A 27,959-nucleotide genomic window follows, 5' to 3' on the forward strand; every position below is an offset into this window, starting at 1 on the left:
ACAAGAGCGGGTGAGTCCAGTCATGTGCAATTGTTGTGGGAGCGATGGAGGCATCGTAGGGAACACTGACCTGCAGCTACAGTAGGCCCGGACATAACGGAGAGAGGTGTGCGGGGGACTTGTTACAAGAAACAATGGACAGTCATCTTATTACACGGATATAATGCCCACTAGGGCAGATTTATGTCCTTATCCATAGCTCCCAACTGCATTGGACACGTTGACCCTGCCCATTCATTTTTCTTTGTGCACCCACACACTATAATCCTCATACAGTCACCCCCAACATTAGATCCTCCACATTATAATGTTCCCCTCCAATTGCCCCCATAGTATAAAATCCCTTTCCTGGTGCCCCAGTTTAACCCAGGGATCCATCTGCCCCTGCAGTTTAATGCTCCCCTCCAACTGCACCCAAAATTTAATGTCCCCGTCCCTTTGCCCTCCCTAGTCTAATGTCCCTCTTCATCTGTACCTCCCAGTTTAATGTCCCTCTTTGTTTTTCCCCAAAGTTTAATGTCCCCTCTATCTGCCCGCCCCAGTTTAATGTTCCTCTTCATCTTCCCCCAAAGTTTAATGTCCCCTCCATCTGTACTTCCTAGTTTAAAAGGAGTCTATCATTAGGAAAATCACTTTTTAAGTAAGCATATATTCTAATAGCCTTTCTAAAGGCTATTCCAGGCATTCCTATATTATCTTTTTCTAAAAAATCTGGCTTTTCTCCATATGCAAGTGATCTTCATGGATCACATGGGATGTTATCCAGTGGCGTCATCAGAATTTGAACGTCTCCAAATGGACAAATCAACGTACCACTTCTTGTAAAGTCATGCCTTTTTCTTGCGCGTGTGCTGTACGCTCAGCTACTTGGTGTTTGGAACGAGTATACAGTGCATACTCCATGCGCCATCTTTATTCTCTGCATGTTCAATAGTTCATGGATCTACACAAGTATACTGTGCTTGTGCAGGACAATCGTTCACGTAGAGAATAAAGATTGAGGGGGGCGTTCTGAGACCAGTACTGGGGGGGGGGGGGCTTTCCTCACCACTCAGCGTTATGGTTGGACAGTAAGGAACGCCCCTCTGACAGTATAGCGCTATGCTCAGTACTATCAGTAGGGACATTCCCAGCCAGATTGTCAAGAACGCCCTTCTGACAGTGAAGAGCTATTGGTAACAGCTTTGATATCTCTTCACCCGAGGCACACGCGATATATAAAACCATAAAACCGCGTGCGCCCAAGGACATAAAAGGGTCTCATAAAAACTAGTGTAGAAAAACAGTGTTGCCTGTAGCAGCCCATCAGATGATTCGATCATTTCTAAAACCTGCACTGTGATTGGTTGTTGTTTGTTACGCTAACATTTTTTTTATGTTTAAGCATCTGCAATTCATCACAAGTGGAAATATAGATCATATCTCTTTTCCTTTATTTCAGTACATTTCAAGATGAATTTGGAGATTAAAGGGATAGCTGCAAGTCCTCGAGGCCAGGCTCAGGTTACATCAAAAACTGTGCTTGCTAAGGTAGTAGGAATATTTTGCAGACATGTAATTTCCGATGACTTAATTTCTCAGAAGATGAAATGCAAAGCTAATGTGGTAGACTGGTGGTGCACAAATGATATGTATTTGTTTATTTCATAAGCAATGCAAATAGCAACTGAAGTTTATGTTAGCTTTTTGTAGAAGATAAGATTACCCTCTGTTCAGGGACTGGGTTATCCATATCAGGTTTTACATCTTTTTCTTTTGTAATATGTGTTTATTGTTGTTTGTCGTTTATTCAATTTGTCAGAAAAATCATGTCAATGACATGGCGTATGTCACTTTCCTGGGGAGAGATAGCACCAGAATGCAGGGAGGAGGAAGTCAAGCCACTGCAGTCAGTGTGATACTCTGTGCAATGTTCTTCTGGGAAATCTTGTCAAGTCATTCATATAGATGTTACTTTTACAAGGACTCCCTACCTAAACTTTGTTGCAGACCAAGCACACCCTCTCATGGCAAGTGTATTCCCTAATGACAGTAGGATACTGCACCCTAACACACTGCAAAATTTGTTAAGGAATTATTTAAAGGGTTATTTCCTATTCCCATATTGGCAAATAGTGCTGGAATAAATGTCAGCCCTGAACTTTATGGCAAGAATTTATGAGAAAAGTCAGGCAACGCTGCTCTTAGTGTTCCTGTATCTTCCATAGAGATTATTGGAAGCTATGGAAACAGCATAGCGCTCTTGAGCTACACTGTTTCCATAGCTTTGCAGTTATGGAAGCAACATAGCTAATTGCTACTTTGTTTCCATCACTTCCATTCTCCTATATAGGTGTTAAGGGAATAGCATAAATTAGCACTGCTTGGTCATTGTTTGAAAGGGAATCTGTCAGGGAGATTTGTGACAGTAAACCAATAGGTTCCTATGGGGTTTAGTGACCCAAATCACCCTGTAATAAAGTCATCCGGGTCAGCACTAAAAATAAAAATGTTTTATACCTACCCTGCCATTGTACACACTGCACTAGTGCAGTTCTTCACTGAAGCCAGAGGAGTACACCACTGGTTTAGTGCGCATGCCTCATACATTTGACTTTTACCCAGTGAAACCGGGGTGTACGTCCTCAGCTTCACTGAAAAACTGACCACACACTGGGAGCACCATTGGACTCTAGTTAAGTATAAAGATTTATCTTTTTTTAATTGCGGGCATGGGGGTTTTAAAACAGGGCAATGAAGCTGACAGGTTCACTTTAATTCCAACCTAGTCAGAACTAGGAGCAGATAAAATTCCCACCTTGGCAGAGATTTGCCAAGATTAAAGCGAAAAAATAAGAATGAATTTTCCACTAAACCCAGAGCTCAATCCAATTATGTGAAATGTCCTGGATAGATAAGTTCCATTCATAGGTCCACTAACTGTCTGTTTACAGAATTTCCTGGGGGTCTGTCCACACTTTTTATTTTGCAGACTGGCTGAGTTAGATAGGGGCAGGGGACAGGAGGTGAAACACACAATGGTAGCTATAGAAATCAGACATTGTTCCCCCAGGTGGTGCTCTCATAAGTTTTCTGTGGTTTGACCCTCACATTAAAGTGCTCCAGACACTCTGCATTGAGCTGTTCCACAGCCTCTCCACCCGCTCTGAGTTATAGATGTAGTGTCCAACCATTGTGGGATGTCAACCTATATACCCTCTTAATTTAAAGCATGTATCCCCTCTGTCCTGGATCCAGCAAAACAGTTCTAGATTTTGGGTGCTGTTCTGAGTGCCTGGCAGCAAGGTCTGATTTCAGTTATATTTACATCCTCATCTGTCAGTTCTGGCCCCTGCAGTTTGAGATTTGTCACAGCCTCACAGGCCGGTAAAATGCAATGACATTATTACACTTGCTGGACTGAGCTGCAAACAGTCTCTACATACAGTCAAAAGGGGACCTTTGGACTGCGGAGGTGAATATTATATTTTTTTGATTTTTAAGGTCACTATATTTGCGGGGGCATCACACTGTGTTGGGTCATCAAGTGACAGAATACTTTGTGTATGGCATTATATAGTATGGGTTGCACTGAGGTACTATTATAATTTGTGGGATCACTAAGGAGAATGTTATACTGTGTTGAGGGGCACTAAGGGGACATCTGTCTTCTGACATGCTTGAGTATAAAACATTATGCCTGTTGTATGTTGGTAGTTCTTTCTTATGTTTTTCAGAATGTTGAAAACTGTATATGTGTACACTTACTTTCCATTTTGTGCAGTTTAACTTTAATATTCTGTTTTTGATATTGCAGGGTTGGAGAGCGCCATCGCAGGCTTCAGAAACACGACCGCAGGAGTAAGTATTTCACTTTCAGCTTCAGTCTCTGATCTGTATTTTTAGAGATTGCATTTACATGATTACAAAGTAAAAGAACAAGACTATAGAATAGTTGTAGAATGGGTAGAGCTTAGTACATGCTAGTGTCAAGACTTTCAATTCTGACACATTTTTATTGTGGTTTATTGGTTTTTATGTAATAAAGCTAAAAGTGCAGCAAATGCAAAGCAAATATAAAATTCAGGCAACTTACATTAAACATGCCTTATTTCGACCTCATCTGGTCAATAAATTCTCCTGACACTTCAAAAGCTAGTTCTCAAAACACACTGAATACTGTTTTGTTATGCAGGCATACTACAGGGCTGCTTTAGGGCAAACGATGCAGCAGCATCGGAAGAACTTTAAAGGGATTGTCAGGGAATAAAACTAATCCCTACACTAATCTAAACACCCTCCCTCTGCCTTCTCTCTAAATAGCATAATTTAGAAAAATGTATATTTACCCATATTCCTGGGACAGTCATGTGACCGCCCCATAGAAATTTGCTGGTTATCCGGTGACAATCCGTTTTTCTGGAATGTCACTACTACTCCCCCCCATCCACTACAATCAGACTTGCCTCTCTTCCTTCCATGCTTTTTCCTGTGGGACGACTCCTCCCTCTTTTCTGATGGCTGGCGCATGCTATAGTCCCAGCGCTGCTCTCTGTTCTGCTGCCGTTAATACATCTCTACTGTGCAGGCTTGCGAGCAGCTCCCATGCTGAGCAGAGGTGGATCATTGACTGCAGAGCACAGAGCTCTGGGACTATAGAGCGCACCGGCCATGTCACGTGATATCACTCAATTTATTCTGTCTTTGGCTGGAAGGTCTCCAGCACAACCTGCTACCAGATCCACTGAATAGTTGTGGTGAGTGCTGGGGGACCCTCTGGCTAAAGAGAAAACAAACAGCTATAGGGGTCATAGCTGTTGCACTTGAAACCGGGTCCCTAAGCTCCCTAAATAGTATTCTATTACCTCTGTGGAGGGGACTATTACCTGCGGGGTATCTATTACTTGTGGGAGAGATAATTAAGATACTATTACCTATGGGAGGGGATACTATACTTGTGGGGTCTGAACATTATTATGGACTATTACCTGTAGGGGGCCCTATTACCTATGGGGGGGGGGGGGGTTTGACCAGAACTTTTTATTGAGATTTTCATGGTTGAGTACATACAGTTTAAACAACACAGATAAAACAATAAAAAGAAAACTACAACTCAGAACAAATGTACAGAACAAATAATTATTCAAGGGTTATCAAAGCTTTACCAGTATGATATTAATCCTCCCTCCTCCAGCCCCTCTTCCCCCCTTCCTAATCCATCTCAGGAACTCAACCCCTAAGGTCGTTCAGATTAGGCTCTTTTTCTCATAAGTAGGTTTGTGGTGGGCACTATTATATATGTGGGAGGGCAGGTAATATTAGGTACTGTTATAAATGTGAGAGGGGCTATTACCTCTGGGTGGGCAAGCACTATTAGTAACTGTTTCCTCTAGGGGTATTATTACCTATGTGTGGGTCACAAGAGGGGCACTTTTTACTTTGCTACATCAATGAGTCACATATGAGACTCATGGATGTAGCTGACAGGCTAGGTCTACTCCACGTTCTCAGCAACTCATGTCATGTGAGTAAAGATCACCAGGTACTAGGGTAAGTGAATAGCGTCACATTGCAACCCAGAGGGTACTGAAACTGTGACAAAAAGATCAAACAGTGCATAATCCGCTAGATCACAGTGCAACTCCATTCACTTACATGGGTGAAGAAGTCTCAGTAATCTTTGGTTGCGCAACAAGAGTCACAGCCACTTTTCAGGTCTTTGCACTGGGCCCATCAAAGTGTTAAAATGGCCCTAGTATATTACAAAGCACAGTACCCATTTGTCAATAAGGGGTACTGAAATGCAGCTAAAGCGCAGACTTGCTGTTTCAGTGCCTTAGTTATATTCAGTATTGCACAGAATCCCATCTTCCAGGTGAGGAGGCATGTGCCATAGAGTGCTAGAAAGGAGGAGGCGCACTTTAAATGCTTGATATTAATATCAGTAATATTTTTCCATGTAATAAAGGTTGTGGGAAGGCAGGCAGCGATTTTGGACCATATTTATATCTTATACTTTTACATGTATGTGTCTAGACTAATAAGGTTATTTTCTTTTAATTCTTTCCATTTGTTACAGAGTACCTTCTCTTGATCTTGGAAAACTTGGAGATTCAGATGATGAGGTAATGATACAGTGTACATCTCCTATTATTTGAAGGACAAATAAGCTATTAGACAAAACATGGGGAATGGCATAAGGTTTCCTAATGTTGTTTAGGAAGGCGTACAGTGGAAACCTAAGACACTTTTAGTGCAAACTTATAAAAGACTGTCTAAAATGTAGCATTTTTTATCAAAGTGGCTGATACTGCATGATAAATCTGGTGCATCAACTGTGTAGTCTAAATTAACACCACCTATTGACACAATGCTTGTGCACATTGTCACAAATTATATGCCCTACTTTCACTTAACCTCTTTTTCACTAAATCCGAACACATTGTCGATGAAGCTAAAACTGCTTCTTTCTGGCACAATTATCTTAGGAAATATTCACCATTATTCACTGCTGATGATTTGAAATTGTTGGGTTGAAGGATGTAACTAGAAAAGTAATAAACATGTACTATTCTATTATGACACATTAGTTAATGTTATCCCCTAATTTATGGGGCCCAATGAAAGATTATGCCATGAAGCAGCTGTTGGAATAGTATAGGCTGCCTTTTAGGTTGGGTCAGATCCACACATGGCAGATTAACTGTGGCTTAGCATCCGTGTTACAGTACAGGTGTATAACATTCGCGAAATCCCATCCACATATACCAGAAGGTTTCCACATGACAATAAAAGCAGCTTCAAATATTGTGGAAATACTTTGGATTTCACTCTTTGCTGCTCATAGCCAATCTACAGCTAAATCTGCAGGAAATTCCACATAGAGTGGGGCAAAAAAGTATTTAGTCAGTCACCAATAGTGCAAGTTCCACCACTTAAAAAGATGAGAGGCGTCTGTAATTTACATCATAGGTAGACCTCAACTATGAGAGACAAAATGAGAAAACAAATCCAGAAAATCACATTGTCTGATTTTGTAAGAATTTATTTGCAAATTATGGTGGAAAATAAGTATTTGGTCAGTAACAAAATTTCATCTCAATACTTTGTTATATATCCTTTGTTGGCAATGACAGAGGTCAAACGTTTTCTGTAAGTCTTCACAAGGTTGGCACACACTGTTGTTGGTATGTTGGCCCATTCCTCCATGCAGATCTCCTCTAGAGCAGTGATGTTTTGGGGCTGTCGCTTGGCAACACAGACTTTCAACTCCCTCCAAAGGTTTTCTATAGGGTTGAGATCTGGAGACTGGCTAGGCCACTCCAGGACCTTGAAATGCTTCTTACAAAGCCTCTCCTTCGTTGCCCTGGCGGTGTGCCTTGGATCATTGTCATGTTGAAAGACCCAGCCATGTTTCATCTTCAATGCCCTTGCTGATGGAAGGAGGTTTGCACTCAAAATCTCACGATACATGGCCCCATTCATTCTTTCATGTACCCGGATCAGTCGTCCTGGCCCTTTGCAGAGAAACAGCCCCAAAGCATGATGTTTCCACCCCCATGCTTTACAGTAGGTATGGTGTTTGATGGATGCAACTCAGTATTCTTTTTCCTCCAAACACAAAATGTTGTATTTCTACCAAACAGTTCCAGTTTGGTTTTATCAGACCATAGGACATTCTCCCAATATTCTTCTGGATCATCCAAATGCTCTCTAGCAAACTTCAGATGGGCCCGGACATGTACTGGCTTAAGCAGTGGGACACGTCTGGCACTGCAGGATCTGAGTCCCTGGCGGCGTAGTGTGTTACTGATGGTAGGCTTTGTTACATTGGTCCCAGCTCTCTGCAGTTCATTCACTAGGTCCCCCGGCGTTGTTCTGGGATTTTTGCTCACCGTTCTTGTGATCATTTTGACCCCACGGGGTGAGATTTTGCGTGGAGCCCCAGAGCGAGGGAGATTATCAGTGGTCTTGTATGTCTTCCATTTTCTAATTATTGCTCCCACAGTTGATTTCTTCAATCCAAGCTGGTTGCCTATTGCAGATTCAGTCTTCCCAGCCTGGTGCAGGGCTACAATTTTGTTTCTGGTGTCCTTTGACAGCTCTTTGGTCTTAACCATAGTGGAGTTTGGAGTCTGACTGTTTGAGGGAGTGCACAGGTGTCTTTTTATAGTGATAACAAGTTTAAACAGGTGCCATTACTACAAGTAATGAGTGGAGGAAAGAGGAGACTCGTAAAGAAGAAGTTACAGGTCTGTGAGAGCCAGAAATCTTGATTGTAGGTGACCAAATACTTATTTTCCACCATAATTTGCAAATAAATTCTTACAAAATCAGACAATGTGATTTTCTGGATTTGTTTTCTCATTTTCTCTCATAGTTGAGGTCTGCCTATGATGTAAATTACAGACGCCTCTCATCTTTTTAAGTGGTGGAACTTGCACTATTGGTGACTGACTAAATACTTTTTTGCCCCACTGTATATGTTTATGGATACTGTGGTAGAATTGAGAAAAATTCTTGATGGATTTCCAGCACATCTGCGCCTGGCCTCTGCGTGGTTCTAAGAGGATACTGGTTCCCTACTTGTGAAGAAATTAGCTGTGGTTAAAAATAAAAACTTTAATGCCCACTTAGAGATGAATCTGATGTGGTGCTCCTGGATCCTGTGCGGATCTCCTCTAACCCCGGGATGCACTACTCTGGCTTCAGTAAAGAACAGGTGCTTGGAGTAAGGCTAGATTCTCAAGATTATAGTACTGGATAATATGTGGCTGGGAGGCAGGGACTCCTAGAGTCATAGATAACTATAATGCTAGGAGTCCCGTTCCTGGGATGAAGACCAGGCTGATAAATCTGGCACAGATTTGACACAGACTCAATTTTACTGGTGAAACTCAGTTGTGTGATTCTAGCCTAAGAGAAGAAGGGTAAATTAAATATTGGTAAAACAGCATTAGGATAAAGCTATTTGTGACATTACACTACTGGTCTATAATGATCTCTGGTTAAGTGTCACAGTTTTTCTTTAAAGGGATTCTACCACTAAACCAACAGTTTTTTTTCTAATTACCACATTGGAATAGCCTTAAGAAAGGCTATTCGTCTCCTACCTTGCTCAGTCGCCTCCAGCCCGCCGTTCCGTAGAAATACCGTTTTTTACCGGTATGCAAATGAGTTCTCTCTCAGCAATGGGGGCGGGCCCCAGCGCTCAAACGGCAATGGGGGCGTCCCCATTGCTGCCAGAGAACTGTCTCCAGCGACGCCTCCATTTTCAGCTGCATCCTCCCCTTCTCTCGTCGTCTTCCATCTGGGTCAACTCCGACGCCTGCGCAGTTGGTTCTACCAGTGAGACACAAGTAGAGCCGACTGCGCATGCCGGCTGGCGGCCATTTTTGGGAGGCTGCTCTTGCTCTTGTAGTTCAATACAGGAGCGGACTCCCAAAAATGGCCGCCGGCCGGCATGCGCACTTGGCTCTGCTGGTGTCTCACTGGCAGAGCCAACTGCGCAGGCGTCACAGTTTGACCCAGACGGAAGACAGAAGACAAGAGGTGGTTGCAGCTGAAGAAGGGGGCGTCACTGGAGACAGTTCCGTTTGAGTGCGGGGGCCCACCCCCATTGCTTCGAGAGAATTCATTTGCATACCAGTAAAAACCGGTATTTCTATGGAACGGCGGGCCGGAGGCGACTGAGCAAGGTAGGAGATGAATAGCCCTCCTTTCTTAAGGCTATTCCGACGTGGTAAATAGAAAAAATGTTAATTTAGTGGTAGAATCCCTTTAAGGACAATTTTCTAATATAATTGTTAAATTACAGGGATTTTCCCATTAATATTACTCATGCCCGATCCACAGCATAACAGCCAAATGGTACCCATAGCAGTCACGAGAACAGTGGCCCTTTCTCATGGATGTTTACATGTATGGCCATAGTTCCAATCATTTCTGTGGGCCACAGGTTGGACCCTCAGCAATGAGACACTTTTTGCTATCATGTGATAAGGGATAACTGTCTACAGAAGAAAACCTTTTTATCTTCAAATGTAAAGCTCCCTTTTTATGTGAGAATTTTTTCCAGATTACATATAGAGAATGATATATTAAATTTTAAATCCAGTAAATAGGTTTTAATGTGTTTGATTCATTTATTCTTATTTAGTTCATTTTTTCTAGGACACTTATGTACCTTTAAGTAAAGGGTATCCAAGATTTGGCCCTCCAGATTCCTCCTCAACTGTTAGTTGGGGAACACCTCTGAACACTCCATATACACAGCAAGATCAGAAACAACAGGTATACAGAGCTGAGCTAGTGTTAAATTTGAATAAATACGTTTCACAAGTATATACATTTGTAATATATTCATTATTAATATAGTCTGGCATATAATTATATTGCATTTATGTTATTTATGTTTTTGTCTTCGGTATTTTAACTTCTCTGCAGAGGCCGTGTCTTTAAGGTCGGGTTCAGACGGGTTTTTTTTTGGTCAGGATTTTGATGCGGAGGCCGCCTCAGATTCTGGACCAAAAAACGGCTAGCCACGCCTGGCATCGGCATTCAGTCGCGACATTCCGCTCCGGATTAGGCCCAAATGAATGGGTCTAGTTAGGAGGGAGGTGTCGTGAGGCGGATTAATCAGCCGCGGAATCTGCCTGAAGAAAGGACATGTCGTTTCTTTTTTTCCTCGAGCGGGTAAAAGGAAAAGACCGGCTCCCATTGATGTCAATGGGAGACGTTTTTTGGTCAGGATTTTTACGCAAATTCCGTCACATCATTTTGGCTGTACAGTGAACACCATAAAAACGAAGCCCGTAAGAAAGTTTCACGAATAAACTTTTTCTTCAATTCCATCCCATTATGTTTTTTTTTCCAGCTTCCCAGTACATTGTACAAAATAATAAATGATATTATTATGAAGAGCAATTTATCCTGCAAACATTAAGCCTTCATATGGCTCTGTGAACAATATAATAAAAAAGTTTAGGGGTTTGGAAGGCGGGGAAATAGCAGGAAGGGGCTGAGTGCAGCAAGAAAATATTATTCATTATACAGTATTTCTTATTGCATTACATTCCGCTCCGGATTAGGCCCAAATGAATGGGTCTAGTTAGGAGGGAGGTGTCGTGAGGCGGATTAATCAGCCGCGGAATCTGCCTGAAGAAAGGACATGTCGTTTCTTTTTTTCCTCGAGCGGGTAAAAGGAAAAGACCGGCTCCCATTGATGTCAATGGGAGACGTTTTTTGGTCAGGATTTTTACGCAAATTCCGTCACATCATTTTGGCTGTACAGTGAACACCATAAAAACGAAGCCCGTAAGAAAGTTTCACGAATAAACTTTTTCTTCAATTCCATCCCATTATGTTTTTTTTTCCAGCTTCCCAGTACATTGTACAAAATAATAAATGATATTATTATGAAGAGCAATTTATCCTGCAAACATTAAGCCTTCATATGGCTCTGTGAACAATATAATAAAAAAGTTTAGGGGTTTGGAAGGCGGGGAAATAGCAGGAAGGGGCTGAGTGCAGCAAGAAAATATTATTCATTATACAGTATTTCTTATTGCATTACTGATTTTCTGTCAGTAGGTGGAGCAGTAAACCTTGTAAAAAAAATCTGGCATATTTTTGTAGTTAATGTTTGTTATTTATATTTTTATGTTTAGTCCTCTATACAGGACTGTATTAAAGGGGGGCACAACTACAGAGCAAGTAGGGGCCTCCACAAGAGCTGCAGGTTTGGACCTTTAGATATTGGTGCTTTGTGGTAGCAACATGTCCTTAGTAAGTAGAACAAAGTGGTGAGTGTACCTGAAGTCTGTCCTTTCAGCTGCACGGTGTCACAGGACAATGGGTCAGACTCAGAAAGCTGCAATAATCATCTCTCCTACATTTTAGAGGAGAAATAATTATTGTGTCCAGTAGTTACTATTACTGAAACACCAGGGTCCCAGCCTCAGTACAGATCTAGATAGAAGGGAAGGGTAGAGCAGGAGGAGAGAAGTCTTCTGCATTTCTCCATCCCTCTGTAAATCCAGAACTGGCTGCTCCTCTGCTCTCCTGATCATGTCAATAACTATATGTATACTGACTGCAGGAGGTCATGAAGTTCCAGAAGCTGCTGCCTGTAAGTGTCCTATGCCTGTGATTTATGTGCCCTGTACTCCCTCAAAATGCCACTGACATCCACTGTCTCCCCACCACCTCCAAGCCCACATATTATCCCCAGAGAATTCATTCCCCCTGTATTACCCACTTTTGGTAGTGGTAGGTAGTGTTAGGATAACAGATGCAGCCAAAGTGAGAACCAGTACTAGATATACTAATCAAAATGGTTAATACGGCGCTGTGTGTTTAACACGCCCTGGGCCGCACCAACTGACCACCAGGTACATTTACACTAGACTATGAACTGACCATGGGCAGCGTTTATAGTAGACTGAGGACTGACCACCATCTATATTTACATTAGACTACAAACTGACCATGGGTAGTGGTTATACTGTATCAAGACTGAGGACTGACCACCAGCTGCATTTACATTAGCCTGAGAACTGACTGTGGGTAGCATTTATAATAGACTGAGAACTGACCACCATCTACCTTTATACTAGACTGAGGACTTACTGGTGATAGCGTTTCTAATAGACCGGGGACTGGTCAGCATTTACATTTACACTAGACTACGAACTGACCATGAGTAGCGTTTATCACTTACTGCGTTTATAGTACATTGAGGACTGACTGGTGGCAGTGTTTATACTAGACTGAGGACTGGTTGGTGGCACCGTGTATACTAGACTAAGGACTGACTGGAGGCAGCGTGTATACTAGACTGAGGACTGGCTGGTGGCAGCGTGTATACTAGACTGAGGACTGGCTGGTGGCAGCGTGCATACTAGACTGAGGACTGGCTGGTGGCAGCGCGTATACTAGACTGAGAACTGGCTGGTGGCAGCGTGTATACTAGACTGAGGACTGACTGGAGGCAGCCTGTATACTAGACTGAGGACTGGCTGGTGGCAGTGCGTATACTAGACTGAGGACTGACTGGAGGCAGCGTATAGACTAGACTGAGGACTGACTGGAGGCAGCGTGTATACTAGACTGAGGACTGGCTGGTGGCACCGTGTATACTAGACTGAGGACTGACTGGAGGCAGCGTATAGACTAAACTGAGGACTGACTGGAGGCAGCCTGTATACTAGACTGAGGACTGGCTGGTGGCAGCGCGTATACTAGACTGAGAACTGGCTGGTGGCAGCGTGTATACTAGACTGAGGACTGACTGGAGGCAGCGTATAGACTAGACTGAGGACTGACTGGAGGCAGCGTGTATACTAGACTGAGGACTGACTGGAGGCAGCGTATAGACTAGACTGAGGACTGACTGGAGGCAGCCTGTATACTAGACTGAGGACTGGCTGGTGGCAGCGCGTATACTAGACTGAGAACTGGCTGGTGGCACCGTGTATACTAGACTGAGGACTGACTGGAGGCAGCGTATAGACTAGACTGAGGACTGACTGGAGGCAGCGTGTATACTAGACTGAGGACTGGCTGGTGGCAGTGCGTATACTAGACTGAGGACTGACTGGAGGCAGCGTATAGACTAGACTGAGGACTGACTGGAGGCAGCGTGTATACTAGACTGAGGACTGGCTGGTGGCAGTGCGTATACTAGACTGAGGACTGACTGGAGGCAGCGTGTATACTAGACTGAGGACCGACTAGTGGCAGCGCGTATACTAGACTGAGAACTGGCTGGTGGCACCGTGTATACTAGACTGAGGACTGATTGGAGGCAGCGTGTATACTAGACTAAGGACTGATTGGAGGCAGCGTGTATACTAGACTGAGGACTGACTGGTGGCAGCGTGTATACTAGACTGAGGACTGATTGGAGGCAGCGTGTATACTAGACTGAGGACTGGCTGGAGGCAACGTATAGATTAGACTGAGGACTGACTGGTGGCACCGTGTATACTAGACTGAGAACTGGCTGGTGGCAGCGTGTATACTAGACTGAGGACTGATTGGAGGCAGCGTATAGACTAGACTGAGGACTGGCTGGTGGCAGTGCGTATACTAGACTGAGGACTGACTGGAGGCAGCGTGTATACTAGACTGAGGACTGGCTGGTGGCAGTTCGTATACTAGACTGAGGACTGACTGGAGGCAGCGTGTATACTAGACTGAGGACTGGCTGGAGGCAACATATAGACTAGACTGAGGACTGACTGGTGGCACCGTGTATACTAGACTGAGGACTGACTGGTGGCAGCGTATAGACTAGACTGAGGACTGATTGGAGGCAGCGTGTATACTAGACTGAGGACTGGCTGGAGGCAACGTATAGACTAGACTGAGGACTGACTGGTGACACCGTGTATACTAGACTGAGAACTGGCTGGTGGCAGCGTGTATACTAGACTGAGGACTGATTGGAGGCAGCGTATAGACTAGACTGAGGACTGGCTGGTGGCAGTGCGTATACTAGACTGAGGACTGACTGGAGGCAGCGTGTATACTAGACTGAGGACTGGCTGGAGGCAACGTATAGACTAGACTGAGGACTGACTGGTGGCACCGTGTATACTAGACTGAGGACTGACTGGTGGCAGCGTATAGACTAGACTGAGGACTGATTGGAGGCAACGTGTATACTAGACTGAGGACTGGCTGGAGGCAACGTATAGACTAGACTGAGGACTGACTGGTGGCAGCGTGTATACTAGACTGAGGACTGGCTGGTGGCACCGTGTATACTAGACTGAGGACTGACTGGAGGCAGCGTGTATACTAGACTGAGGACTGACTGGAGGCAGCGTGTATACTAGACTGAGGACTGACTGGTGGCAGCGTGTATACTAGACTGAGGACTGACTGGAGGCAGCGTGTATACTAGACTGAGGACTGGCTGGTGGCACCGTGTATACTAGACTGAGGACTGGCTGGTGGCAGCGTGTATACTAGACTGAGGACTGACTGGTGGCAGCGTGTATACTAGACTGAGGACTGACTGGAGGCAGCGTGTATACTAGACTGAGGAATGACTGGAGGCAGCGTGTATACTAGACTGAGGACTGACTGGAGGCAGCGTGTATACTAGACTGAGGACTGACTGGAGGCACCGTGTATACTAGACTGAGGACTAGCTGGTGGCAGCGTGTATACTAGACTGAGGACTGACTGGAGGCAGCGTGTATACTAGACTGAGGACTGGCTGGTGGCAGCGTGTATACTAGACTGAGGACTGGCTGGAGGCAGCGTGTATACTAGACTGAGGACTGGCTGGTGGCACCGTGTATACTAGACTGAGGACTGGCTGGAGGCAGTGTGTATACTAGACTGAGAACTGGCTGGAGGCAGTGTGTATACTAGACTGAGGAATGACTGGAGGCAGCGTGTATACTAGACTGAGGAATGACTGGAGGCAGCGTGTATACTAGACTGAGGACTGGCTGGTGGCACCGTGTATACTAGACTGAGGACTGGCTGGAGGCAGTGTGTATACTAGACTGAGGAATGACTGGAGGCAGCATGTATACTAGACTGAGGAATGACTGGAGGCAGTGTGTATACTAGACTGAGGACTGGCTGGAGGCAGCGTATAGACTAGACTGAGGACTGACTGGTGGTATTGTGGTGTTATTGTGTATACTAGACTGAGGACTGACTGGAGGCCCACATTATAAATTGCCATTTCTGGCTTAAATTTTCATTGGGTTTCAGCGCAGGGGAAAGAAAGTTTTTTTTTTTTATTCCTAAGTTCCTCCACCAACTTTATTTCAGGTCTGCCTCTTTTAATATATTATATATATATATACATGTATATATATATATATATATATATATATATATATATATATATATATATATATACATATATATATATATATATACATATATATATATATACATATATACATATATACATATATATATATATATATATATATATATATATATATATATATATATACATATATATATACACTCACCGGCCACTTTATTAGGTACACCATGCTAGTAACGGGTTGGACCCCCTTTTGCCTTCAGAACTGCCTCAATTCTTCGTGGCATAGATTCAACAAGGTGCTGGAAGCATTCCTCAGAGATTTTGGTCCATATTGACATGATGGCATCACACAGTTGCCGCAGATTTGTCGGCTGCACATCCATGATGCGAATCTCCCGTTCCACCACATCCCAAAGATGCTCTATTGGATTGAGATCTGGTGACTGTGGAGGCCATTGGAGTACAGTGAACTCATTGTCATGTTCAAGAAACCAGTCTGAGATGATTCCAGCTTTATGACATGGCGCATTATCCTGCTGAAAGTAGCCATCAGATGTTGGGTACATTGTGGTCATAAAGGGATGGACATGGTCAGCAACAATACTCAGGTAGGCTTTGGTGTTGCAACGATGCTCAATTGGTACCAAGGGGCCCAAAGAGTGCCAAGAAAATATTCCCCACACCATGACACCACCACCACCAGCCTGAACCGTTGATACAAGGCAGGATGGATCCATGCTTTCATGTTGTTGACGCCAAATTCTGACCCTACCATCCGAATGTCGCAGCAGAAATCGAGACTCATCAGACCAGGCAACGTTTTTCCAATCTTCAATTGTCCAATTTCGATGAGCTTGTGCAAATTGTAGCCTCAGTTTCCTGTTCTTAGCTGAAAGGAGTGGCACCCGGTGTGGTCTTCTGCTGCTGTAGCCCATCTGCCTCAAAGTTCGACGTACTGTGCGTTCAGAGATGCTCTTCTGGCTACCTTGGTTGTAACGGGTGGCTATTTGAGTCACTGTTGCCTTTCTATCAGCTCGAACCAGTCTGGCCATTCTCCTCTGACCTCTGGCATCAACAACGCATTTCCGCCCACAGAACTGCCGCTCACTGGATGTTTTTTCTTTTTCGGACCATTCTCTGTAAACCCTAGAGATGGTTGTGCGTGAAAATCCCAGTAGATCAGCAGTTTCTGAAATACTCAGACCAGCCCTTCTGGCACCAACAACCATGCCACGTTCAAAGGCACTCAAATCACCTTTCTTCCCCATACTGATGCTCGGTTTGAACTGCAGGAGATTGTCTTGACCATGTCTACATGCCTAAATGCACTGAGTTGCCGCCATGTGATTGGCTGATTAGAAATTAAGTGTTAACAAGCATTTGGACAGGTGTACCTAATAAAGTGGCCGGTGAGTGTATATATATATATATATATATATATATATATATATATATATATAAATTTATAGAGTGTATCTTAATACTGCATTATTTATTATTACTTATTTATGATGCTTACGTATATAGTGCCATAATATTTCGCAGTGCTTTACAAACATTGTCCCATTTAGCATTACCCATTTGCTGTCAGTAGGGGGAGCATTGAAGCTAGTAAAAAAAATACTAGCATTTATAAGAAGCTGTGTATGGTTTGTGAATGAAAAAAACTACATTTAATAAATGACTTGGTTGGGGTCTGCCCCGTGAGAGCACAAAGTGAATGGCGATGCTGCAGTACGAGGCATCACTCATGTTTGGACTAGCTGCATTGACTAGCGCAACATGTTTCGGATATCGCAAACACTTTGTTCTCATGACTGGTAGAGGTCCAAAGGGTCAGACCCCCACCTATTAAACATTGAAGGTCTATCCTAACAATAGGCAATTAATGCTTTTATCTTGAGACTCCCTTTAACTATGTTGAAGTTCTGACTTCATTTTTTCATTCTATCATTGCTCTATTGCTTGTGATAAATGTAGAGAATAGCAAACCTGCAGTGTCATTCATTAAAACTTCTATCGTTACTTCACATCATCGAGAGTCTTTGATCTGAGTTTATACAGCGATCCACTGTGAACTGGGAAAGATGTCATTATGATAAGTCCCAATGGGCATACTCAGATTTCAGATTTCCATGCGTCACTATGGTTACTTCCACTTTACTGTTCTATTTTATAACCAACTTTATGAACATATAAAAGATAGTGCTTTTTATAATGCTAATTTCATTTGCCTGGACTGCTGGGGATACAGGATGATGTTGGGCATGGTGGTATCAGTGATGTCATATTACTCTTTATATTATTTAGTCATTACCTTAGGGGTGACCCACTCAGGTGCACACTTGTCCATGTATTCCCATATGACCCTACACTATATAGCACTGTTTGCTTCCTCTGTCATTGTTAAAGAAGATCTTTCACCTCCTGTACCAGCTTCATTTCTTTGCATCCTTTAATAGTTGTTGCTTCACTGATTCTACAGCAGTTAGATTTTTTATTCCCCAAGCTCCTACCACTGCGGAGCAATTGGTGCTGTCAGTTCTTACACAGTTATGCCCGCTACTATGAAATACGTGGTGTCAGATGGGAGCAGACAGATTCAGACCGCCTGCCTGACAGTAGAGAGCATAACTGTGCTGAAAGTAAGGCCCGGTCCACATCTGCATTCGGGTCATTCCGTTCCCGTCTCTGCTTGTAAAATGCAGAACGAAAAGCGCTGCAAGCAGCACTGTTCCCTCCGCATTTTTCATGTGGAAACCAAGCAGACACCACATGGACCCCATTAAAGGAGTCCAATCATTGGAATCCCATTTTTTTCCCTAACATGTCGGAATAGCCTTAAGAAAGGCTATTCTTCTCCTACCTTTAGATTTCTTCTCCACACCACCGTTCGGTAAAAATCTTGTTTTTCTTCTGTATGTAAATGGGTTTTCTCGCAGCACTGAGGGGTCCCCAGCGCTCAAACAGCACTGGGGGCGTCCCCAATGCTGCAAGAGAAATCTCCAGTGACGCCTCTATGTTCTGGAACGCCTCTCTCCGCTTCTTCTTCCGTCCTGGGTTTCAAACTTCTAGGCATGTGCAGTCAGCTCTTCCATCGGGCCTCAGGCAGAGACGACTGCGCATGCCCGCAGCCATTTTCTTGTGGCCGCTTACACAGTAGCTGGTTATAAAAAACAAAAACAAAAAAAAAACCTTTTTCAGATGAGTGTAATTGATTTTCAGTCTGCAAGAAATATGTATGAATATGTCCTTATATTTGTTTGTGTTTGCATATTGTTCGATCCGTCTCTCAACTTTTTATCTATTGTTTTCTTAAATCCTAGATTTTTAGCAAGCCTTCTCCGGTCACTCATGAGGTAAGAATAGTATTTCTAAAAACATTTAGATTTATTCAGAGATTATCATGTAATGCCCTTATTCTCCTGTGACTACCAGCTCTCTATAAGCCAGCTGAAAACCGTTCCTGAGAATTTACCATCAGCATCAGACAGATTCCGCTTGAAGTATCAGCAGTATGAAGAAGATATGAAGAATAGCTACAAGCAATATACGATGAGAGAACAGAATAAACAGCGTTCTGCAAGACACGATAATAAACAAGAGGTGATCATAGACCATTATCTAAGGATTATCACTGCATGCTTTTCTTGTTTCTTAAGGAATATATATATGTGTGTATCGAGGACTTGTATTAATCTGAATCTTTCATGTCACCATTCAGACTAAACAAATATTGACAGGAAACATCCTTTCTGTGGATGACATTGTGGGACAAGGCAAATACGGTTTTGCATAAAGTATCTTGTTACATATACATGTGGATTGACAGACCATACTTTGTCTCATTATCAGGGAAAATGTACGGTATTAAAGTGTAGTATTTCCTTTGGTGAATGTACAGAGAAATGCAGAGGCAGCACTTTAGCAGTTTTTTAACATAGGAGCAGAAAAAGAGAAGAAAAGTATACTTATTATGTATCATTTACCACTTATTAGTTACACCCTGTACTATAGTTCAGAATCGGTTGTCTTTTAACACTTTAAAGCATAACTAAACTTTCTAACAACTTTTGATTTTCTGGCAGTATTTGTGTTATTAATACATTTTGTAATATACTTTATTAACAAATGTCTCCTTTCTGTGAAATCCTGCGTTTTTTTGCTCTTACCCTTGCTTCTGTATTGAGAGCTGTTCCTGCCTCTCACTGAATTTTACTGTGTATGTATGGAGTAGGGGGCTGTAACATATAGAGAAAATGAGGGGAGGGTCACTTATTTCTAGGACATTATAAAACATGTCAACAGAAAAATAGCTATTTGAGGGCTTATTCTATGCAAGACAAGTTGTACTTTTATTTTGCACAATTTTAGGGTACATACACTCACCGGCCACTTTATTAGGTACACCATGCTAGTAACGGGTTGGACCCCCTTTTTCCTTCAGAACTGCGTCAATTCTTCGTGGCATAGATTCAACAAGGTGCTGGAAGCATTCCTCAGAGATTTTGGTCCATATTGACATGATGGCATCACACAGTTGCCGCAGATTTGTCGGCTGCACATCCATGATGCGAATCTCCCGTTCCACCACATCCCAAAGATGCTCTATTGGATTGAGATCTGGTGACTGTGGAGGCCATTGGAGTACAGTGAACTCATTGTCATGTTCAAGAAACCAGTCTGAGATGATTCCAGCTTTATGACATGGCGCATTATCCTGCTGAAAGTAGCCATCAGATGTTGGGTACATTGTGGTCATAAAGGGATGGACATGGTCAGCAACAATACTCAGGTAGGCTTTGGCGTTGCAACGATGCTCAATTGGTACCAAGGGGCCCAAAGAGTGCCAAGAAAATATTCCCCACACCATGACACCACCACCAGCAGCCTGAACCGTTGATACAAGGCAGGATGGATCCATGCTTTCATGTTGTTGATGCCAAATTCTGACCCTACCATCCGAATGTCGCAGCAGAAATCGAGACTCATCAGACCAGGCAACGTTTTTTCCAATCTTCTATTGTCCAATTTCGATGAGCTTGTGCAAATTGTAGCCTCAGTTTCCTGTTCTTAGCTGAAAGGAGTGGCACCCGGTGTGGTCTTCTGCTGCTGTAGCCCATCTGCCTCAAAGTTCGACGTACTGTGTGTTCAGAGATGCTCTTCTGGCTACCTTGGTTGTAACGGGTGGCTATTTGAGTCACTGTTGCCTTTCTATCAGCTCGAACCAGTCTGGCCATTCTCCTCTGACCTCTGGCATCAACAACGCATTTCCGCCCACAGAACTGCCGCTCACTGGATGTTTTTTCTTTTTCGGACCATTCTCTGTAAACCCTAGAGATGGTTGTTCGTGAAAATCCCAGTAGATCAGCAGTTTCTGAAATACTCAGACCAGCCCTTCTGGCACCAACAACCATGCCACGTTCAAAGGCACTCAAATCACCTTTCTTCCCCATACTGATGCTCGGTTTGAACTGCAGGAGATTGTCTTGACCATGTCTACATGCCTAAATACACTGAGTTGCCGCCATGTGATTGGCTGATTAGAAATTGAGTGTTAACGAGCAATTGGACAGGTGTACCTAATAAAGTGGCCGGTGAGTGTATAATGTTTGGATTAGATTTTCTTTCTTTCTTTTTTTTTTTTGGGGGGGGGGGGTCCATGTGAAAAAACACACAATTCTATATCACTTTTTTGTATTTAGTCTTTACAGTGTTGACTCTGCATTAAACATGACATGGCAACTCTGTCCGGCCAGTCATTACCTTTACAGCAATATCATATTTATATTGGTTTTATTCTTATTTACTGCTTTTACAAATAAAATGTCACATATAATTTACTATTTAGTTGGCAGATATATGTTAGTTCTATATTATTTATGGGGCAAGATGTAGTAGTTATTGGTGCCAATTTTTGGTATGTAGGACTCTTTGATTACTTTTTTTTTTTGCTATTTTTGGTTCCCCACCAATTTAAAGAAGTAAAACCCCCACCCTACACTTTACTAATGAGCTTATGGGTTATGTAATGTTACTGAATAACATACTGACAGCTTTAATGTGAAGTCACTCTCTGAAGCACTGACCTCCCTTATTCTTCTCTGATGCACACAGTGTTTCTTGTGTGAACAGGTCAAAATCACAATGCAGGTCTATTAGAACCTTTATCTGATTCCCATAGACTGCCATAATGAGTTTGACTTCCTGTTCATACAGGAAACACTGTGTGCATCAAAGAGGAGGGCAGTTTACATTTACTTGGGAGGGCGAATATAACTTCACAATAAGGCTGCTTTCACGCCTGTTTTTTTTTTTTTTTTTCATAGGTCTCTGCGCTAATCTATCATAAATACCTCCTATGAAACTTAAATAACTTCAAGCGGAAACGCATCAGGTCCTATTAGAAATTGTTCACTAGGTCCATACAAGCTAGCCAGAACGGCAGAGCCTGAGGCTCTAGTATTGGCACCTGGGTTTAGTTATTCGGGTTAAGTCACTACCTCTAGGTTGATATTGTTGCCCTGGTGTATGGTGACAGTAGTTATCACTTGACTAGGGGATTTTTAATGGAGATGTAGACTGAGTACTTGAGTTTCTCTATCTGGCTGATATCCTGACTAATTGGAGGTTAGATACACATAGCGTTAAAACATTTTACTGGGGGTTTTAGGATTTACCCACAATAGGCAAAAGCCTATTTTTTTGGTGAAGAAGGCCGCTACCCTGTTACTGTGGTCAACAAACCATTCAGCACATTTATGTTTTTTTAATCAGACTTTATTAAAAGTTACGCCTGGTTCACTTCTGAGTTTGGTAATCTGTTCAGGGAGTCCGCATGGGGACCCCCCGAACGGACTACTGAACGCATTGGCAAGCGGTGTGCAGTGAAAGCACCCGGACCCCATAGACTATAATGGGGTCCATGTGCTTTCCGCATGCCGCCCCCACGAGTCATGCAGACATGAAAGCAGATCACAAAGTACTTTTCTGTTTTCATGTTACGTGCGGACGCCGTGTGGAAAGCACACGGACCCCCTTATAGTCTATGGGGTCCATGTGCTCTCATAAGCTCTCCGCTTGGTAGTTCATTCGGTATTCTGTTCGGTGGGTCCCCATGCAGACTCCACAAACAGATTACCAAACACAGATGTGAACCAGGCATTACAATTTAGTGTTCATATATTTTGTTAGTTTTTCGGAGAATGTACATTGTTACACTCAGACTCCTATAAGTAACTGGAGAGTAGTGCAGCGTATGACTCCAAAACTATGGTCCAAAGTGACTTTTATACAAAATTTCAATGAGCTTATTGAAATCACAGAAACAAAGGAGCGCATCACCACTGTTTTTGGAAAGGTGCTCAGATATTTGCAAGAAATTAGAGAGAAAATAGGGGGCAATGAATGCAGTCAGTACTAGAATGAACAAAAAGTCACATCTCATTTCACGTAATACAAGCAGATGGCTTTTTCCCTCCATCCTAGTCATAATTAAGAGTAAGTCTACATTTATTATTAATATTAGTGGCAATTTACATTGTCATGTCATTATTGAACAAGTTTTATACAGATGAGTATTGATGGAAAGCATATGTGAAACCCGCCATAATGGCTTATTGGAAATATGGTAAATGTAATATGATATTCCAGTCAGTTATGTGTTTTTATGACAGGGGAGACGTTAAATTGACTTTTTAATAGGAGTGTTAAGAGCAACCGAGTATATGTTTATTCACAAAGAATGAGCGGCTATTAGATAACTTTTATATGAGTTTTTTTTATGTTAGGGTTGTCATTGTGTTACAGCTTATATGTTTATATGTATAACCACACACATTTTAGCAGTAGTGTATATAAGAGAATATAGACATAAGAATCCTACTTAGTAGTGATATTCCAAATGTAAACCAAAGTATATGGGCGCATGTTTATCTTCTCAGAAATCCAAGTGAAAAAGGTCACTCTTTTGAAAGAGTTGCAGAAATTAATACAATAGTCATTTTTAAGATGCTAGATTACGTTAAAAAACAAACCCAAAAACCTAATAATTCAACAGTACAGGGTCTAATGCTATTATTTCTTTATTGTGGCATTTCATAACAAAATCCAATTGACCCATAAAGTGATTTGCTGTTCTGCTGTCAACAGGGTGGAAGACCTGAGGATGGAGTTTTTCCTATGATAACTCCATTGGATGATAAAGTTTACCTTCAACACTGTTATACTAGCAAACCATACACAGCACAGCATAGCCTGAGGAAGCTGGAAGCTGTAAGTCTTACAACAATATGTGCGTTTATAATCCACTTTGTAGCATTGAGCTTTATACCACATAAGCTTTCCAGTAAGTAAATACAATTATGGGAAAAGATCCTACATACAGAGTATAGCTGCTTCTTCACATTTCACATTAACATTTAAAGTGAAGCTCCATCCTTCACTTACCACTTACATCAATTTTCATTAGAAGTATTATTCCACTTGTAGAAACCACCAATCTCCTTCGGCCCGGTTCACATCTGTGTTCAGGTTTCCATTCGGGAAGTCCGCTTGGGGAATCCCCAAATTGGAAACCTAATCTGCATAAAAAAGTGTTTACCTTAGTAAACCGGTGGACCCCAAAGACTATAATAGGGTCTATGTGATTTCCGCATGAAAAATGCAGAGAGAAAAGTGCTGCTTGTAGGACTTTTCTCTCCGCATATTTCATGCGGACAGGGGAATGCAATGGCCCGAACGCAGATGTGAATCGGGCCTTCCATGGCATCCTGTGTTATTCCATATGATAAATGGCTTTACGATTAAAGGAGCCAGAGTTTTGTTAGTGAGCTCCCTGTTGCTTACAGCGTTGCCTGTTGAATGTGTAGACAATATGGGATCTGATTAGTGGCCATGAGTAACTTCACCAGTTTTGATACCCATTTATGTGTTTGAGAACCCACAGAACAGCAACACATCAGCATATTATAACAGTATCCATCTTGTCTGTGCTGCATGTTCATCTTTGTACAATAATAACTCAGAGAAAATGTCAGGTAAATCTTCCCCTTTGCTATTTTGGTGAAAATAAATCAATTTTGCCCGTATTAAGTAAGGCCGCATAGATTTCATAAGGGGTTTCTTTACTGCTGGGAGGGGCAATAACAGACAGCACTGCTTAGTTTTACTTAGTGTACGTACACTTTTATGCACTGCTAAGCAATGTGCTGTCAATGTACAAATGCTGAAGGGATTTAGTGTGTTTTCTTACTGTGTGATTTTGAGTTTAATTGGAGATGTTGCTGACATTTCAGCTGCTTTAGGATATGCCTGGATTTTTTTGCTCATGACGGGTGTCTGGCAGAAGCCTTGGAAGCAAACAGTTTCCTTGGAATAGCAGAATGAAATCCTCATGTCACTTGTAAATCTGAACACTATCTTGTAATGCTACACAACCTGATTATCTTACTTTCTGCTAATCGCATTGCCTTTTTATTTCATTCGCCCGGACATTATTGCAGGAGGACTTGGCTGCGGAGAGAAGGAAACAATCTGTTGTAGAGCAAGTTATGATAGACCATCTTTCTAGGTATATTAACCATTCTTAATGCTGTGTATATAGTGTCATCAAGGCTGTTCCCTTTACATTTACTATATTACAGTACATCTTTAAGACTGAGTTAAGTGTCTACTAACCAGCCTCCCAAAATACCATGCAGGACTGTAAAATAGCTTATCTATGACCTTCCCTCTTGTGATTGCTATTATTTATCCCAGGGGCACTGTTTCTCCTTAGGGTAAGGACCATGAAAGCATAAGAAGTCTTATATTCCATATGGGGAAAACCAAATGCAAATTAGCTCTTTTTAAAGGGGTTGGCCAATTTCAGACCAATATTGAGACACAAATGTTATAGTTTGTATAATAAAGAGTTGTACAATTTTCCAATATACTTTCTGTATCAATTCCTCACAGTTTTCTAGATTTCGGCTTGCTGTCATTCATTCTGTTATTTCTAGTGGATAAAACTCTGACCATGGTCATGTGATATATGGTCCATGGTCATGTGATGAGGACACAGGTGCCGCTCGTTATAGTCATAGCACAGTAATCAGACATCTGCCTGGTAATCAGCTGTGCACCTGTGTGCTCATCACATGACCATGGACCGTAAATCACATGACCGTGGTCAGACTTTTATCCACTAGAAGTAACAGAATGAATGACAGCAAGCCAAAATCTAGAAAACCGTGAGGAATTGATACAACAAAATTGTACAACTTTATTGTACAAACAATAACATTTGTCTCTTAATATTGGTCTGAAAGTGACCAACCCCTTAAAGCCATACCAGACACTAATCTGCAGAAAGCTGTATGAATAAAAGGCCAGACATTGACTTATATGTATGTATGTATAATTTATCTACTGCTAACTTATTTAATAATTTGTCCCAAGGAACTGAAAGGGTCACATTACTGCTTACAAATCTACAGCCCACTGTTTGAGCAGAAAATACTCTTTAAAAAACACACCTTTGCCACACTAAATGGTTCCTCCAAGCCTTTATCTCCAGGCTGTCAGAATGTGGCCACTGTAGCCACTTAATGGCCTCAACAGTCATAGGTTCCTTGTAAGGCCTCATGCATACGACCATGTGCAATCTACGGGCCAGTGAATACAGCACAGATGATATCCGGTTTGGTATCTAGGTGTCATACATGGTTTTTACTGACCCAGAGATCGAGCTGCAAATGCAGACAGGTATACAGAATTTGTGGTAAAAACTATGGCTTTGTGTGGGCCCATTGAAATATATGGGTCCATACTTTTATCCGCAATTATGGATAATATTGCGGTCTTATGCATGGGATCTTAGTCAATGGTATCCATGGCTAATTGAGTAACAATGGATTCCCTCTGTCTGCCATAGCACCTGTTAAAACACCTGTTGAAATGAATGAAGTTATCTTTTCATTTATCTTGAAGTCTTTAGTTCTTCTACATTTGCAACTGTTAAATGGAATGTTACAATGCTTAGTGTATTCACAGCAAAATGTAAAGGGTTTTTCCAACAAATACCATTTATGCTCTATTGCTGTCCCGGTAGTTTCATAGAAATGAATGGTGCACTGGATATCCATTCACATTGAGGACTCAGGGGCACTTGCAGACCTCTGTTTTCCTGATCACTGGGGGTCCGAGTTGTTGAACCTGAGCCATCAGATGCATCTTTTGTTCTGTGCATAGGGAATGAGTGTATATAGTAGAAGACACTTTTAGTTTTTTTATCACATATAACGAGTGAGGAAAGAAGAACCAGTTATACCACATATTCCAGTGTTCAAATAAAAAGTATGAAAAACAGATTCGCCAATGTAAAATTCCTGTTTTGGAGATTAATGAGCTAGTGACATGAGCAAGCAATTATAGCTGAACACAGCAAGCAACCTCTTTTGTAAAGTTTGTTTACTCAGTTAATAGTTTCATTGTATTTATTGCCAGTCCTTTCTAATTAGTATAATGTCAATGTTTGCATTTTGCTTTTCTAGCTGAAAGTACATGTGATGTTGTTTTTCTAGGGCTGTTATTAGTGACCCTGAACAAAATGTAAACACATCCTTTTCGAATAATCCTCAGCAAGACCTGACATCTGCCCCTCTGCGCTTCAGAAAGAGAACGCTACATGAAACCAAGTAATGGCTGACTCTTAAAATATTCATCCTTTGTGGTTTATTATATTATTACTTTACTAGATAAGTTATCCCACTCATTAGGTACAAGCAAGTGGTCTAATGCAAGCACTATTTTTACAGTAATATACCGGTAGATTTCATTTACTTATTGTCTGTATAAGGACGGGTTTAGTGGATGCATACAAAAGTATTCCCTAGCTTATCTGTTCAGGCAGGGCTCCAGATGGTGATCAAAATGGTTGCCAAAACAACTAAAAATGTGCAAACTGAAAAGTCATTTGCAACCAACCCTGCTGCCACCGCACTGCCCCAGTCGTGGCACACTCAGCAGCATGTATGGCTGCTTTGTCTTTAAATAGAATCAATAGAATAGTGAAATAGAAAGACTTCAGCTTCCCGCTCAATCATTCAAGTAGCTGCTAGTAATGTCTGGTGCAGGACAAGAGGAGGAGAGCAGCTCAGAACTCTGTGGAATGGGACTGGCTAAGTATTACTGT

General features: G+C 42.2%; 1 protein-coding gene across 1 annotated transcript in view; it reads left to right on the plus strand.

The window, feature by feature from the left end:
• Nucleotides 1–78: 78 nt before the first annotated feature.
• The window catches only part of CAPS2 (calcyphosine 2), a 58,060-nt gene continuing 30,179 nt past the window's right edge, over nt 79–27,959 (plus strand). The window contains exons 1-10 of the mRNA XM_075274349.1: nt 79–106; nt 1,442–1,530; nt 3,797–3,840; nt 6,059–6,104; nt 10,153–10,272; nt 19,111–19,143; nt 19,223–19,390; nt 23,936–24,058; nt 25,288–25,355; nt 27,349–27,462. Coding sequence (XP_075130450.1) covers nt 1,453–1,530; nt 3,797–3,840; nt 6,059–6,104; nt 10,153–10,272; nt 19,111–19,143; nt 19,223–19,390; nt 23,936–24,058; nt 25,288–25,355; nt 27,349–27,462 — 794 coding nt within the window. The 5' untranslated portion in view covers nt 79–106; nt 1,442–1,452. The remainder of the gene's footprint in view (nt 107–1,441; nt 1,531–3,796; nt 3,841–6,058; nt 6,105–10,152; nt 10,273–19,110; nt 19,144–19,222; nt 19,391–23,935; nt 24,059–25,287; nt 25,356–27,348; nt 27,463–27,959) is intronic.

The sequence above is a fragment of the Leptodactylus fuscus genome, chromosome 5 (genome assembly GCF_031893055.1).
Source record: "Leptodactylus fuscus isolate aLepFus1 chromosome 5, aLepFus1.hap2, whole genome shotgun sequence".
Lineage (NCBI taxonomy): Eukaryota > Metazoa > Chordata > Amphibia > Anura > Leptodactylidae > Leptodactylus > Leptodactylus fuscus.